This window comes from Gymnoscopelus microlampas, assembly GCF_963454915.1.
Source record: "Gymnoscopelus microlampas genome assembly, chromosome: 4".
In the NCBI taxonomy this organism is placed as follows: Eukaryota; Metazoa; Chordata; class Actinopteri; order Myctophiformes; family Myctophidae; genus Gymnoscopelus; species Gymnoscopelus microlampas.
In genome coordinates this window covers 44,691,736-44,707,037 of record NC_139941.1, presented here as the reverse complement: position 1 = coordinate 44,707,037, position 15,302 = coordinate 44,691,736, and the positions used below count along the sequence as shown (strand labels likewise).

General features: G+C 40.1%; 1 protein-coding gene across 2 annotated transcripts in view; it reads right to left on the bottom strand.

The window, feature by feature from the left end:
- Positions 1–9,446, bottom strand: part of nr6a1a (nuclear receptor subfamily 6, group A, member 1a) — a gene marked incomplete at both ends in the record, with an annotated part of 86,161 nt that extends 76,715 nt beyond the window's left edge. For both annotated transcript variants that reach the window (XM_084054630.1, XM_084054631.1), the window contains one exon: positions 9,377–9,446. In XM_084054630.1, coding sequence (XP_083910756.1) covers positions 9,377–9,446 — 70 coding nt within the window. The remainder of the gene's footprint in view (positions 1–9,376) is intronic.
- Positions 9,447–15,302: the final 5,856 nt, after the last annotated feature.

Here is a 15,302-nt window from a genome sequence, read left to right as displayed (position 1 = left end):
GAGTGAGTGAGTGAGTGAGTGAGTGAGTGAGTGAGTGAGTGAGTGAGTGAGTGAGTGAGTCGCTGAATCATGGGGTGAGTGAGTGAGTGAGTGAGCAACTGACTTGACAGAAGGACTCAGTGAGTGAGAAGGTAAGTCAAGTAATTAAGGAGCAGACTAACAGAGTAATCGACAAACAGAACACAGATAGAAGAAAGGCTCCCACAAAACCATCCCCTTACTTCCCCTTGAACAATACAGTCGGCCCTCAGGTGACGTCACAACGACACTGCTCGATCAATCGCGCTCCCTTCTTTCCTGACTGTATGATTGATGGGAGGAAGTAGCGACCACAGATATGTCATTGTTTCCCCCTACACTACAGGACAAAATGACTCCTCTCTCTCTGCAATTGAGAGGTCAGAAAGGAGTGGGGCTCGAACCCCCCCTGGGCGCTCCTCAATCCACACACCCACAGAGACGAGTGACGGAGACAGCCAAGCATGACTGTAAGGAGTTTCAGTTTGCCGTGAAGGAGCAGATGGGGTTATAAAAAGGGAAAAAAGTAGAAGGCAGAGACATTTCCACTGTTATGTGACCCCCCTGGCTTCGGGGGGTCAGTGCTGCTTCATTGGCACTATCAGGCAGGCTGAGTGGAGGGGCTTGTTAGTCCCATATGGGGTCAATGTTGCCTCCGGTGGGTGTTAACGGGCCACTGAATCTGGGAGTAGCGCTACCCAACACCAGGTCCCACAGGTACCCCTAAATCGCCCCTATTTACAACCATTCAGGAACACTACATGCACCCAGAATAACAAAGAGACTATAAACAACAGTCAAATCCTCAGTGTTTCCACTTTCAACCTGGCGTCCTTATTTTGGGCATGTCAATATAAGCAAACATTTACAAACAATTTACAAAAAAAAAAAAAAAATGTATAAAAAAACAAACAAGCAAACATAGCAGATCTACAAGCTGCACTGCATTGTGAGCTTGTAGATTTGCAATTTTTGCTATTCACCGTCTGACAACATAGGTACTTAGGTGACCAAACCACCAACTGTCTCCATCTGTAATCATGCTCTCACGAAGTTCAACCAGGTAAGGGACTGTAAATTCAGTTATATCAGTGGTTTTCAAACTTTTTGTGCCCAAGGCACACCGAAGGGTATGTAAAAATCTCAAGGCACAAAAGCAAGAATTTGTGAGAGGAAAATAATAACAATAATATATTATATTATAAATAATATTTATAAAATGGTCCTCTGTGTTGGGAAATGATTGCACAGAAAGTACATACAGTAAATTAAAGAAATCACTTTTTGCTATAATAATGTGTGGTTGTCACAAAATCCCAAGGCACACCTGAACTTGTCTCGCAGCACACCAGAGTGCCTCTGCACACCGTTTTGGGAATAGAATCCGATCGGTGGGGCCAAGACCACCTCACTACCGCCTTGCGGTGGGTATTGCATATGACAGATTGTGGAGGAACTCGAGTGTTGGCTCCACAGGCTGCTCTGTGGTCATCCCTTTGACCCCTACAGCTGACCCATGACCCTGCTGTGTAACACCACGCAGCACAATGTCTGCTCTGTCTTACCTAGCGCTCCTAGCCAACCAACCAAGCGCTGCGCTGCCCCCATGGCGCGCACGCTCCCTCTGAGCGCAACTCAAGTTCAGAAAACATCCTCTGGTCTATGAATTCTCTTTTTTTTCTGTCTTCAAAGAAAACATTTAAAAATGGAATCAAATAAAGCATGGATAAAATGAAACAAAAAAAGTTTTTTTTTGTCTGTGTAGGTCAGAAAAAAAAAAAAACACGACACCTCTGCACCTAAGGATTTGCACCTAAACAGAGAAAATACATTTGCAGAAAAAGCCATTTCTCTGTTAAACAAAAGCTGCTTAACTGTGCGTAAGGCTCAATGGTCCAAAGGTGCTGCGGCCCACTTTCAGGAGACTTTCAAGTCTCATGAGTCATGAATATATGTTATGCTAAACTAATGAGTGTATGTCTTTATCTGGCCTAATCCCGGCGAGGCGGTCGGGCAGAGGGTCAAGCTGTGGTCAGAGGCGGAGAGGGGCGAATGGGGGCTCTGTCACCATGACTTGACACGCTCAAAGGATCAACTTCCCTTTCATCATGCCAGGGGTCAGAGTTTTACTACCTTGGAGAGCTGGGTAGCGTACTGCACTGTGCAAACTCAGGGGCTAGCAAACCATCTGATAATAATCACCTAATAACACGAAGCGGATAATGCACCAGGGGGACATCCGCCCCGTGCGGCGGAAAAGATGCTGTGACACCATGAATTAAGATATTGATAAGATATTGATTCATTTAACCCTCTTAGATTCAACCGCTTCGGGTTGTTTGTGGACAGTATCTGTGTGTGTGTGTGTGTGTGTGTGTGTGTGTGTGTGTGTGTGTGTGTGTGTGTGTGTGTGTGTGTGTGTGTGTGTGTGTGTGTGTGTGTGTGTGTGTGTGTGTGTGTGTGTGTGTGTGTGTGTGCGTGCGTGTGTGTGCGTGTGTGTGTGTGCGTGCATGAGATCTGTCCCTGCATGTATGTGCTTGTGCATGGGTGGGAGCATTTGAGCGCAAGTGTGATGAGGTAATGAGAATTGTGGCTGGGAATTTAGAAAAATCCAAACAGTTTAACAGATTCCTGTTAAAAGCAGTCATAGTGCACAGCACTGTGTGTCTTTGCTGTTGACTGTGAAATTACTGCGGTGTCCAAGTCTTCAATTTACTGTGTGGCTCTGCTCAAGATCAATACAGAAAGGTCGAATTGTGCCTTAAAATCCAATTACAATTGAGAGAAACTACTCATGTCCCTGCCAAATAAGGACCTTTGCATTCAAACATTGGCATATTTTGTTTCCAATAAATCAGCCGGTCCACTGAAAAAGTAGTTAACATCCTATCTCTGGGTATGGCTGTGGTGTTAACCAATAACCAATAGTAGAAACCCGACTTGGATGTTGTTAGTAGGAGGTGGGAAGGATCTGAGGAATTTTTAAATAAAAACCACCACCTTTTGAAATAGTTGACACCTACACTTTACAGTACAAAGCACCTCATGGGCTACTTTTATGTTTAGGACCTACTATTGGGTAGACATCATCACATGAGGACTCATCATTAAATAATAGTTATGAAACACCCTGTATTTCAACATTGAGCCGTTCTTGAAATATCACTTCAGAAATTTTAGGTAGATATTTTAAATGATATACTTAAGTGGAAGCCCCCCCCTCCTCCCTCAAGCAACTGCATCCTTTCGTTCCGTAGAGAGGGACAGTTTCACAGCAAAGCCATTCCTTCTCTACATACCAAGTTCAGTGTTTTACAGCTGCCTGTAAACTCATCCTCCCAAATTCAAACTCAAATTGACGACGTTTATGGCTTCTGGCTGGCCTACGTGTTGAATATCACAGGGACCCGACAAAAGTCCTGGCACCCCTTGGCTCATAGATAAGCAGTGTCACTGTACCAACTGTCCCCCATACCGTTACTGTATCGCCTGCGCCCTGCGCCGCAAAATAATGGTTTATGGCTGCCTCAGCCAACCGACTGACCCACCGACCAACCCCCGCCTGCATCTCAATACCAGCTGTTAATTGTTCATCCCTCCAGGTCGTCGCTTTGGGCTCTATCAATGAACAAAACAACTCTGCAACCAACCTTGCTGCTGCTGCCCTCAATGGTTCTTCTACCCTGTAGCTCATGGCTCAAGTGGAGGTTGTAAATACTTTCCTGGGTTACGTGGAGGTCAGCAGAGACTTGGCCATTATGGCTTAACCACTTTAACCCTGGCGTCCCTATTTTTGGGCATGTCAGGATAGGCGAAAATTTGGAAAGAAAGAAAATAGCCCATCTACAAGCTCACAATGCGTCGCGTCGCGGTGAGTTGTGAGCTTACAGATGGGCTTGACTGACTGACTGCCCTCATAATGTCTCCCCTCCCCGTTTCCTGACTCTCTAGATTCTTATCAAAAATAAAGCATAAAATGACAATTCTTTAGTCTGTGTTGCTGTAATGGATAATGACAAAGATGATTAGAGTAGTATTGGCCCCTCTAGCACACACACATCTGTCCATCTATATACTGTATATACATACACACAGTATATACACACTATATATAAATAGTAGAGGTGTGAATCTTCATTGCACTCAGATTCAATTACGCTTTACCTGTTAATGATTGGATTCAATTCGAGATTTTATTCGAGATGTATCTCGATGCATCTCAATTTTCTATATTTTTGCATAATAGCTTATTTTTCATCAATTACTCCATAAAGTTATTTAACATGTGTGTATAATTACTCTACTTTAATCACAAATGTCTTAACGTTAAATTACATTTTGTAAACCAAAACAAATAAATAGTATATAGGCCTAGCCTACCTATTGTGAAAATGTTCAGTTCTCACACACAAAACATCAATCCTCCTGCAGTGTATTATCTTTACAACTGAGCTGCCTATATACAAAAAAAAGGTAATAATGTAGCAGCTGTGAGAAAAGGGAACTTCAAAACAATCTGAGCACACCTTAGTGTTAATTTAACTCAGAGTGTGTGATATGAGACTCAGATATATGACCCTTCCATAGCAGACCTACTGGCTCACAACGCATCACATTGCGGCATAGTAGGTACATGGCAGGCATTTAACATCTCTGTGAATGTCATCTTCTTTGCCGACAAGGCAAGTATCTGTTAATACCGATATACAGCCGATAAATTGGTGCATCCCTATGCAATACTACCAAGTACCAAAACGTAATTACAACTTTGGCTATCAAACATCTTGTCAGAGTATGTTCAAATGGCAGATCTTTGATTTGGGTTCAAAACCCCCTTCATTGACAAACCCCTTAGTGACAGATTTAGAAGGTTGAGAATAAACTGCTGATTAAAAAAGATCCCGCATTGACTGATATTTTGTGGGGGTATCGTTGCTGAATTGTGCCGGCATATGACTGTACCGACACTGTCCTTGCTGTGTTGTGAGCCGTTAGTGAGAGGCTGTGGTCACGCTTCAAACAGACCACACAGTGTCTGGCTTCATCCGATTATCTGCTTCTCCTCTTCATCATGACAGAGATGACCAGTGGAATGCCTGTTGCCAGGAAACAACAGTTTCAGGTCGCAGGGACAGGATGGAGGGGACCTTGGACACTCACTCACTCTCTCTCTCTCTCTCTCTCTCTCTCTCTCTCTCCCTCTCCCTCCCTCCCCCGTCTCTCTCTCTCTCCCCCCCCCCTTCTCATTATATACACTATATATATATAGAGAGAGAGAGAAAGAAAGAACAAGAGGCATCTTATCTAGTTATATCTAGAGATATCAGTAGTCTAGTTTGCAAGTAAATGGTAAATGTACTGCATTTATATAGCATTGTTCTAGTCTTCCAACACCTCAAGGCACTTAACAATGAGTATGTACCGATCAACCACCAGTAGAAAAATATATATATATATATTTGTTTTTCTGTTAGAGACAAAGGATTTTTTCTGATAGAAAATGTCACCAGTTTAATTTAAAAGTGATTGTTTGCCATTTGAGACTCCAATACTGAATGTTAAACATTTATAATGACAAAATGGTGCAGTTGAATATAATTTAATTTATTATCATCTGCATTTCTTTTGTCACCAATTTTCTTTTTTTATTCTACAATTAACACAAAATATTGTTGTTGTTTTTTTCGATGGCAAATCATACCTAATATTGCTGTAAAAACAATCAGATTCTTGTTGAAACATTTTATTTTTATATAAAAAGTTTTTTTCTTTAATCATTACTTCAGCTGTCCTCCAGATTAAACGTGATTTCCGAATTGATGGTTTAGAATTGTAATAAGATAAAGAAAACACAATTTTGATGGAATGTTCTTTATTTTATTTTATATGAAATGTTAAAATGTTTGTGCTTTCACTTCTCTTTAGATTGTAACATCTGTCCGGTTCAAATGATAAAGGTTAGGTCTTCTCATTTCGGCCCTTACATAATTTCTTTGATTTCGAGAACAGAGATCAATGGAATACATAATAGGTTTTAATGTAGAGTTAATTCTGTTAAATATTTATGTCTATTTTGAGTATTAATTGGATATAAAAAGTCATTTTATAATGTGTTTCCCTTGCACATTAGTCTTAATGCTTTTAATATTTTGTGTGAAGCAGTTTGAATTGCTTTAAATGTATATAAATAAACTTGCCCTGTCAAGACAAGAAAATGTAGAATTTAAAATACAGCAGATGCCTCTGTTTGTTTTTAAGATCATATCAATTGATTCAAATATACGTTTTAAACTACTTTATTTACATTTCAAACAAGAGGCATTATCTCACCATGCAGATTTTCTTCAACTGCTTTAACATTTAATAAAATTATGTAAAATTAAAACGTCTTCTAAGCTTCTAACCTTAAGTTAGTTTTTATAGTTTGTGAGACAAAAAATGTATGTGTGTGTATATATATATATATATATATATATATAATATATATATATATAATACATTTTAATAAATGTGTTTCTTTTCATGCGTGTTCCGCTTCCAACCAGATAGAAGTCACGCATTTTAAATGGGAGGGGGAGACGTAGGGTCCAGGTCTTGTCATTGTGTCTGTTGACACAGATTGTGAGATAAGAGATAGGAGTTTAAGATGGAGTCAAAGTTAAGAAGACGTGATGGATCACATCTGCCTGGTTGTGACCCTCTCGCCCCCTCCCTCCCCTCCCTTCTGCTTTACCCCACCTCCTCTACTGTACTCCTGAATCATTATTCACCGTCACTGCAGGGGTCACATCCTGCCTTGCCTCCATCCCCACCCACCCACGACACTACCAATCCTCCCCAGGGAAAAGAGAAGGCATACAGAGACGCCTTGCCCACACACACACACCACCACCCCCACCACCCTTCCACGGTGCAGAGCTGTGAGGCTGACAAAGCACTTTTTCTTTCATTTGATCTGTTAAAGCTGCCCTGTTAGGCACCAGCCCCTAAGGCCAAAGAAGCCACACCAACATGTTTCCTTTTTTTCTTCTTTTTTTTTGCTGAGCACGATTACATTTTTTTTAAAGGCATTTCATTGACCTGAGGGGACAAAAAGACGAATTCTTGGCACATGGTCAATTCTGAAATCAATGAAAATTGAGTTTCTTCTTCAAATCTGTTTAGGGATAAGGCCAGCAATTACAGATAAGCTGTAAACCTGCCTGTATACACAACGTGAAAACATGAGGTGAAAATCCAAGTCAATGGCAGTGGCATTCATTCTATTTCCCCAAAACGTGCTAAATTGTGCTGTAAAGTGGTGTTAGAAATTCCCAAGGAGCCAAAATGGTTGTAAAGGATGTGATTTTGTAAGGGTAAATGATGACTCTTTTAAATTAGCCTAAATGTTCTTAGTTGGGTAATTCATGCACTTTTATCATGCATCTAAAACTGGAAATATTTGTTTTAGCAATTTAATCAAATTACAATTTATTTGACAGTTCTATAATGACTTTACTGAATCTAATTATGCATTTTGGGGCTAAGTGTTTCATTGAATTAGGTTAACTTAAACATAAATACAGGGCCTACCAATTTGAAACGTGTTTTAATAGGATTTAGCTTTAATGGGGTGTTGTTAAATTCCAGGACTGCATAATTGATGTCTATTGTTGTTTTTTATTTATTTAAGATAATCAGTTATGTAATGTCAGAATTAACATGAAATAATTAATTAATGCCAAATAGCCTATAATAACCAACACATTTCGAGTATTATGCCAACTGGTTAAATTGGGCAATTTATTTTAGCCAAACACGCAAACGAAAATATTAACCCATTAATGACAATTCGGCAGTGTATATGGCTGCAATAGGCATCATCACCTCTGTTCGTACGTTAAATAAGGCTTTGCAACCTGTTTCAAACAGGCTTCTCTTGCACGGTTAAAGGAATTTTAATCTTGGAAATGTCAATAAATCTTCACACACCCACATGGGGGCACGATATGGGACTGGCGCCTGAGAGAGACATGTCCTTCTGAGGCAAAGCAACGGAGCCCTGTTTTTAGCTTGTAGACCTGTCAATGGGAATTTGCATGAAAATTAAAAAGGGGGAAAAAAGAAAACGCTTTGTGACAAAGTCAAATTGATGACCAAGCCTTTACAGAAAATGTCGGAAGACTTGCCAGCATGGTGACCAATCCCCCTTTGATGTATAGCAACACATTAATCACTCATCATATGAGGCAACTTTGTATCCATATCAGACACACATTAATTATGGACTAGGCCTACAGTATATTAATCAGAACAGTGCAGGAGCTTTGGGTTATTCAACAACACAGTTCTATTGATTGAACTGGAATCTTGTCATCCTCCTTATCCTTGTTTTTTTTTGTAGTCTTCGTTTCCATCTTTTCCATCTATTGTAATAGTGCAATAGCCAACACCGGATTTGGTGACTAAACCTAATAGCTTCAGGGCGTTCTCCAAGTTCAAAAGTTCACTTTTTACGATCTACCCAAAGCCCGCTGACTACCCACGTCCAAATAAAAACATTCCTACCTCTGTTCCCAGCAAACTCAACTCAACCCCAATACACATCACAGTGCATGGGAAATAAACATATCACAGAAAAACCACCATACAATGCATTGAATTGAATATATAGGACCCCAATGGAAACGAGTCCACAAGGACTTTTTTTTTGTGTAAATCCTTTTAGACTAAGTGTATAACTGTACTCGTGCTGTTTGAATTTCTGTCTTATAAAATATTCACTCAATCAATCAATAACAAACCATTGAGATCTGCAGGTCTTTGAATGAAGACGATTTCAATAGGCTACCTAAAAGTCTTCAATTTAAATGTCTGTTTAATTTTAAAAAGCTATTGTTTTGCCATTTTCATAATCGTTTGAATTAATTAATGTCAACCTTGTTCAATCACCCGGGGAGCGTGAAGCGTGTAGCACACACAAACACACACACACACACACACACACACACCACTGTAAGCACATACACCCACCCCTGTAGTGGGTGATGCTGCGAGCAATTTATGAGTAAATTATACACACGCATCTCAATTAAATCACTTATGAATTAACCTTATTAACAGAAAGGCGTGATGAAAGACATGTTGGAACTTCGAGATGATTCCCCCCGCCACAACTAAAATCACGCTACCTTCATGTTTATTTACGTAGCCTTAGCTAAAAACCCAACGGCCAAAACGCTTAATTTACAGCCAAATACACTCCATTCAGCAACGGTGTCGCTTGCCGAAAAGAACAGAGGCTACAAGATAGTAGCCTCTGTTCTTTTCGGCAAGCGACACCTAAAAAATTAAGATATAGCTTTTGCTTTGCACCTACCGCTGCTCACGGACTTCGCATTGTTTCGTTCCGGGAACTCGAACCCGTTCGCCCTCTTCTCTATCTCCATTCTCCTTCTTCATGGGCCGCACGGGAGTCTGTATCTGTGTGTTGACGTCTTCCTGTAGCCGCGGATAAAGGTTAATGTATAAAAGCCTGCTGGAAATGGAAAGATGCAGCCGTTGTGATGATTCTTCTGTCCGCCGTTGCTCACTGGGTGAACCGCGGCCCCATGCTTACTGATGTTAGTCAGCGGGGGGGATAACAGTCTATGATCCACACCCCCAGAAGCCCCCCCCAACAACACACAAACACACACACACACACACACGCACACACACATTACGCAATGACGCACAGGCCAGCCAGGCAGGCATTCACTTCTGGGGTATGGGGTTCTGACTGGAATGCTCAAATTGTGCATTTTGTTAGTTGGTAAAAAGGAAGGTGTCGCCGCGTTTATCTGTATTATTTATACTATTTAAGTATTTATTTTATTTTATTTTATTTTATTTTATTTTATTTTATTTTATTTTATTTTATTTTATTTTATTTTATTTTATTTTATTTTATTTTATTTTATTTTATTTTATTTTATACAGGTATAGGCCTATGTGTTTGTGACTATGCATATTTATAATTAACAAAACTAAACTGCTAAAATAAAACTTAAGTAACCTAGTAGTGCTTTTGTTAAAGCAACATTTCTATTCATTATATATTCATTTTTGTCACCAGTGCCACTGAGCAGTTAGGGGGGGGTCTAGAAACGTGTGCTCCTCAGAGCGCAGATATCCACCAGGCCAGGTTGCCTATAGGGCTAGACTGGAATCAATACCATTTTTTGTTTTCTGATCCGATCCGGTCTGGAGCGGAAATAACTTTACGTCATCAGGTGGAACCAAGCGTGCCATGCACCTCCAAAATGATTCCCCTAGTTTAAAATGTGTTTAGTTTGGTATAATCGTTTAGTTTATTTTGTTAGAATAATCGTTTGGTATCCATCTTTTATTCTAACTAGTAGCACGACTAGCGAGACTAAATTAATTGATTCGCATTATACGAGGAACAAAAACAATGCGACGCGAACCGGAACTCACCAACGGAATCCTTTTTTCTAAACTGGATCACATGGCTTAGTATTAGAATGAATACCAAGCTTTCCTCCTGACAAATGTAACAGATACGTATATCTTGATCACATGACTACGGAGATAATGTGTACTTGGCTTTAGCACAAGATCTGTAGGAGTAGTAGCAAAAAGTGCATTTTGGAGAAAAAGAATCTTGTCAGGCAGAAATTGGTGTGGCCTATATAGGGAGTTGCGTCATGATCCAAGGAAGGAATTTTGATATGGTTCACGAGATACTGTATAGGCCAAAACATTAACCGGCCTGTAATAGCGCCACCATGAGGCTGATGTGAAACAATTAAGTTCTTCCTTGGCCTATTGGGAATGTGCATGCAAAGTTTCACGGGAATCGGACGTCGTGTTATATTAAATAATTGTATCGACTAAACAAGATCCAATAAAACAATACAACAATACAACAAGCGTTCATACAACTAGTTAACAACAAGTATTTTATGTAACTTTATAATTTTGTAGGACATAATATGCTATATAGTTATTAAAAAGTTGCATGGTGTGGCCCGGACCGCTGGTGTAGAGGTCCGGGCACCTAAGCTACAATGTAGCCTGACAAGCGCGTTACAGGTTCGAGTCCCGATCCCGGCGGCCTTTGCTGCATGTCACACCCCAGTTCCTGTAAGCCTACTGTCCTAACTACATTAAAGGCATAAAAGCCCCAAAATACACTTTGCTAGTGTTAGTGCTGCTTTAACATAATATGGTGTGATCTGTGTTGACTACCCCTGCACCGGTCAGCTGTTCAATTTGTTTTGATAACTAAATAACATTATACTGTTCTCAGTATGTCGTCCTTAACACAAAAGTCAGCCAGCCAAACTCTGTTCAATGAAAGTCAGGATTAATTTCAGTTTGCCTTTATTGAGATGCCATTGATGAGACATTAACAAGGAGAGAAACTGTAGAATAGAAACATAAAATACACAATCAACTCAATAACATCCAGCACAACAACCCAGCACAGACTAAGCATTTAGTAGTTGGGTCCAATCACACCAGATGGCAGAGTGAAAGAACACTTCATTTACATCTTACTTCATAGACAAAACTGATCTTCTTGCTATCTTTAAAGCCACAATTTACGTGGCCATGGTTGGAATTCTGTCTGCTTTAAAGGACCACTTCACCCATCTCCATGGTGACCCTGCCAGTTCTGTCTACTCGGTCTGTGTCTCACAGCAGGGCTGTGGACAGTTCAGAAACCTGCCAACCAGTGACATCGTCAGTAGGCAGGTTTGGTCATTTCAAACACGATGTAATAACTTTGTTTATGCAATACAATGGTTTTATATTAGCTTGGAATCCCCAGAAAGTATGTCATTGGTGACAGGTTTCTGAACATAGCCCACGCAGAGTGAGAAGACGGAAATTGTGCCATCATAATATGATGGGTTTTCAATTTCCGTCTTCTCATATTATGAGCATTTGTAAGGATGGACCAGTTATATGAAGATAAGTTTGAAAATGTACAAGTTCTCCTTGCCCATGGGTAAAGAGGGTAAAGAGGACTAGCAGGTGAGGTCGGGGCATTGGGCCTTGGCAGGCTGTATGGTAGCCTACCTACACACTTGCATACCAGTCTTGGTGGAGCTCTGTGGACCATGGACTAACTATTTGCCCCACACTGCCACCTATTGGAGAACACAAACTACAGGCAATGGGCCATTTGGGCTATAGTCAATTATGCACTACTTTTTGACACACACACACACGCACGCACGCACGCACGCACGCCGCACGCACACACACACACACACACACACACACACACACACACACACACACACACACACACACACACACACACACACACACACACACACACACACACACACACATTTGACATTGTGTTATTTTATTGCTTCAGAAGCTGCAAGATATCAGTCTAAGTTGCAAGAGACTAAAGCCAAACCGAGACAACACAAGGGTGCACTGGACACATCAGTGGAATTAGTAAAATGTTGCAAAATCTATTGAACATGGATGGGGGAGTAGGCTACTTAAAAAATGTTGGGACTGACTCCGACATACTCAAAATCACTTATTTTTTTTAACCAACTGTAGCCTTTACTGCAATAATTGTAATCTACATTTTCTGAACTGGTTTAAATCATCTTGAGCCACTGATGAGACAACTGTGAACCCAAGGTCTTCCTAGCCTGGCCTAAGCATGATTTAAAAAAAACATGAAAAATAAAAGCAATAATTAGACCTGCTTTTAAAAGATAAAATCTTCTTGGGCCATCCATTCCACACTTCCCAGTCAATATGAATGTATAGTTTAATTTATCCTTCCCCAAAGCGGATTCCATGTAGTAAAACAACACTAGATGTCCTTACTTCTTATTTGGGACTGTCAAATTTCCCCTTAATACAGATTATGCATTGTGATGTCCAAGTCAAGTTCAGAGTGGATTTTCAAGGCTTATTTAAAAGGTAAGTAGGTAAATAGATCAACAGACAATGGGCAGAAGTCATGTTTTTCAAAGTCAACTAGTCAGTGGGTTATCTGAACAATTACTCAACTAGTCTCAAGGGGAACCTATACGGTCCACCAGATGCTGCTCTGATCCAATTTTCGTGTGTGTGTGTGTGTGTGTGTGTGTGTGTGTGTGTGTGTGTGTGTGTGTGTGTGTGTGTGTGTGTGTGTGTGTGTGTGTGTGTGTGTGTGTGTGTGTGTGTGTGTGTGTGTGTGTGTGTGTGTCAGAATAGGCACACAGCCATTTTACTCAGTGTTGCTGTGTCCACAATGTGCAGATCCCCCATTGGTAGAGATAGAGATCACCCTGTGGCTGTTCACTTTAATGACAAAAAGCATGACATTTCATCATTATGTTTCTGTGGCATTGAACAGGTTATTTTGTCACATAGAGGGGGTGATCATGACCTGTATTCACCACCACATTATGTCATTATAACCCAACAGTTTACCTAGCCCCTTTCGGGACCCTATTTACCTTTTTTTGTATTTGGGAAGGCATACCCCTTCCCAAATACAAAAAAAGGTAAACAGGGTCCCAAAAGGGGCTACAGTTTACCTAATGAGTGATATAATTGTGGGGTGTGACCTGGTTGGTCCAGGTTGGAACGTTAATTATTATTGTTATTTCCATCATACTAGCAACATTATTTGTTGCTCTGACTTTAAGTCATTCAAACAAATGATAATTTGTTTTGATAACTAAATAACATTATACTGTTCTCAGTATGTCGTCCTTAACACAAAAGTCAGCCAGCCAAACTCTGTTCAATGAAAGTCAGGATTAATTTCAGTTTGCCTTTATTGAGATGCCATTGATGAGACATTAACAAGGAGTGAAACTGTAGAATAGAAACATAAAATACACAATCAACTCAATAACATCCAGCACAACAACCCAGCACAGACTAAGCATTTAGTAGTTTTCCAATATGCAACACTTTACCCCACACAAGGTCACAATCATTGAACTTATTAAGCATCCCACAAATACAGTAAAAACACAATTCTCAAACAAAGTTTACAAAACATGATCAAGTAAATTTACACAAACAAAAACTTACAGGAGATGGTTTCAAGCCAAAAACAAAGAATTAGCAGCTTGTGTGTGTGTTCGCTCCTTGGCTGCTGGAGAAAACTGTCTACTGCTATACTGTCTGCACCCATGAAAATACTTACATCAATTGCACTGTACACTGCACAGTGCACACATGAAATTAGTTATCCTAATTACACATCACATAACTACATTAAATGCACACAAAACGCCACTAGGGGGTGTCAAACCTATCTATAATAAACTATGATGCCTGGGGCAGAGAGAGAGAGAGAGAGAGAGAGAGAGAAATATAAATACTGGCCAACCATCACGTAATATAGTAAAGAAACAGGAGATGGCGCCACAGCCCTTTTATAACTGAACCGGATCTGCGTTCTCATTGTTGTAGGCTTTTTAAACATTTGTTATTTTTATATTTCTAAACTGTTTTGTTGTTGAAAATAATACAATAAGGTAGCGATAAAATGTCAAAAGAAAGACACAAGGGTGGAGAGGATGTGAGACCATTTTTAACCGATCAACTGACGGAGTTATAGGTTATGCGCACAATGCAATATGTTGCCAGAGAGAGTCATGCAAAGTTTTCTCTTGAACGATTTTATTCTTTTGTACTAGGCCAGTGGTTCTCACACTTTTTCATGTCAAGGACCCCCAAATGGACACTTATTAGCCCGGGGATCCCCATTAGAAAAGATATGCCAGGCCAGGGACCCCAAAGAGAAGATTTTTTGTACAGCTCTAGCAGTGATTCTCAACCATTTTAACTTCAAGGACCCCCAGTTTGACATATTAGGCTACGGACCCGCATTTAATGACATTTCTATCTCTTGGACCCCAATTTATATTGTAAAATCAATGTTGATTTAACTCTGAGAGTGTACAAATTTGTACACTCTCAGAGTTACAGACCCAATAGGGTACATTTGGTTACTAACTATCCATCATTTAGCTGAAGGACCCCTGGGGGTCCCCGGACCCCACTTTGAGAACCTATGTACTAGGCTACCACAATAAAACCAGTGGTGTAAAGTAACTGCATTTACTCAAGTACTGTACTTAAGTACAATTTTGAGGTATTTTTTTTACTTTACTGGAGTATTTCAAAATGTCAGTAGCCTATACTTTTACTTTTAGTTATATGCCACACTACATCTCAGAGGCAAATATTGTACTTTCTACTCCCCTACAATTATTTGAATTTAGTTACTAGTTACTTTGTATATTTGAATTATTATT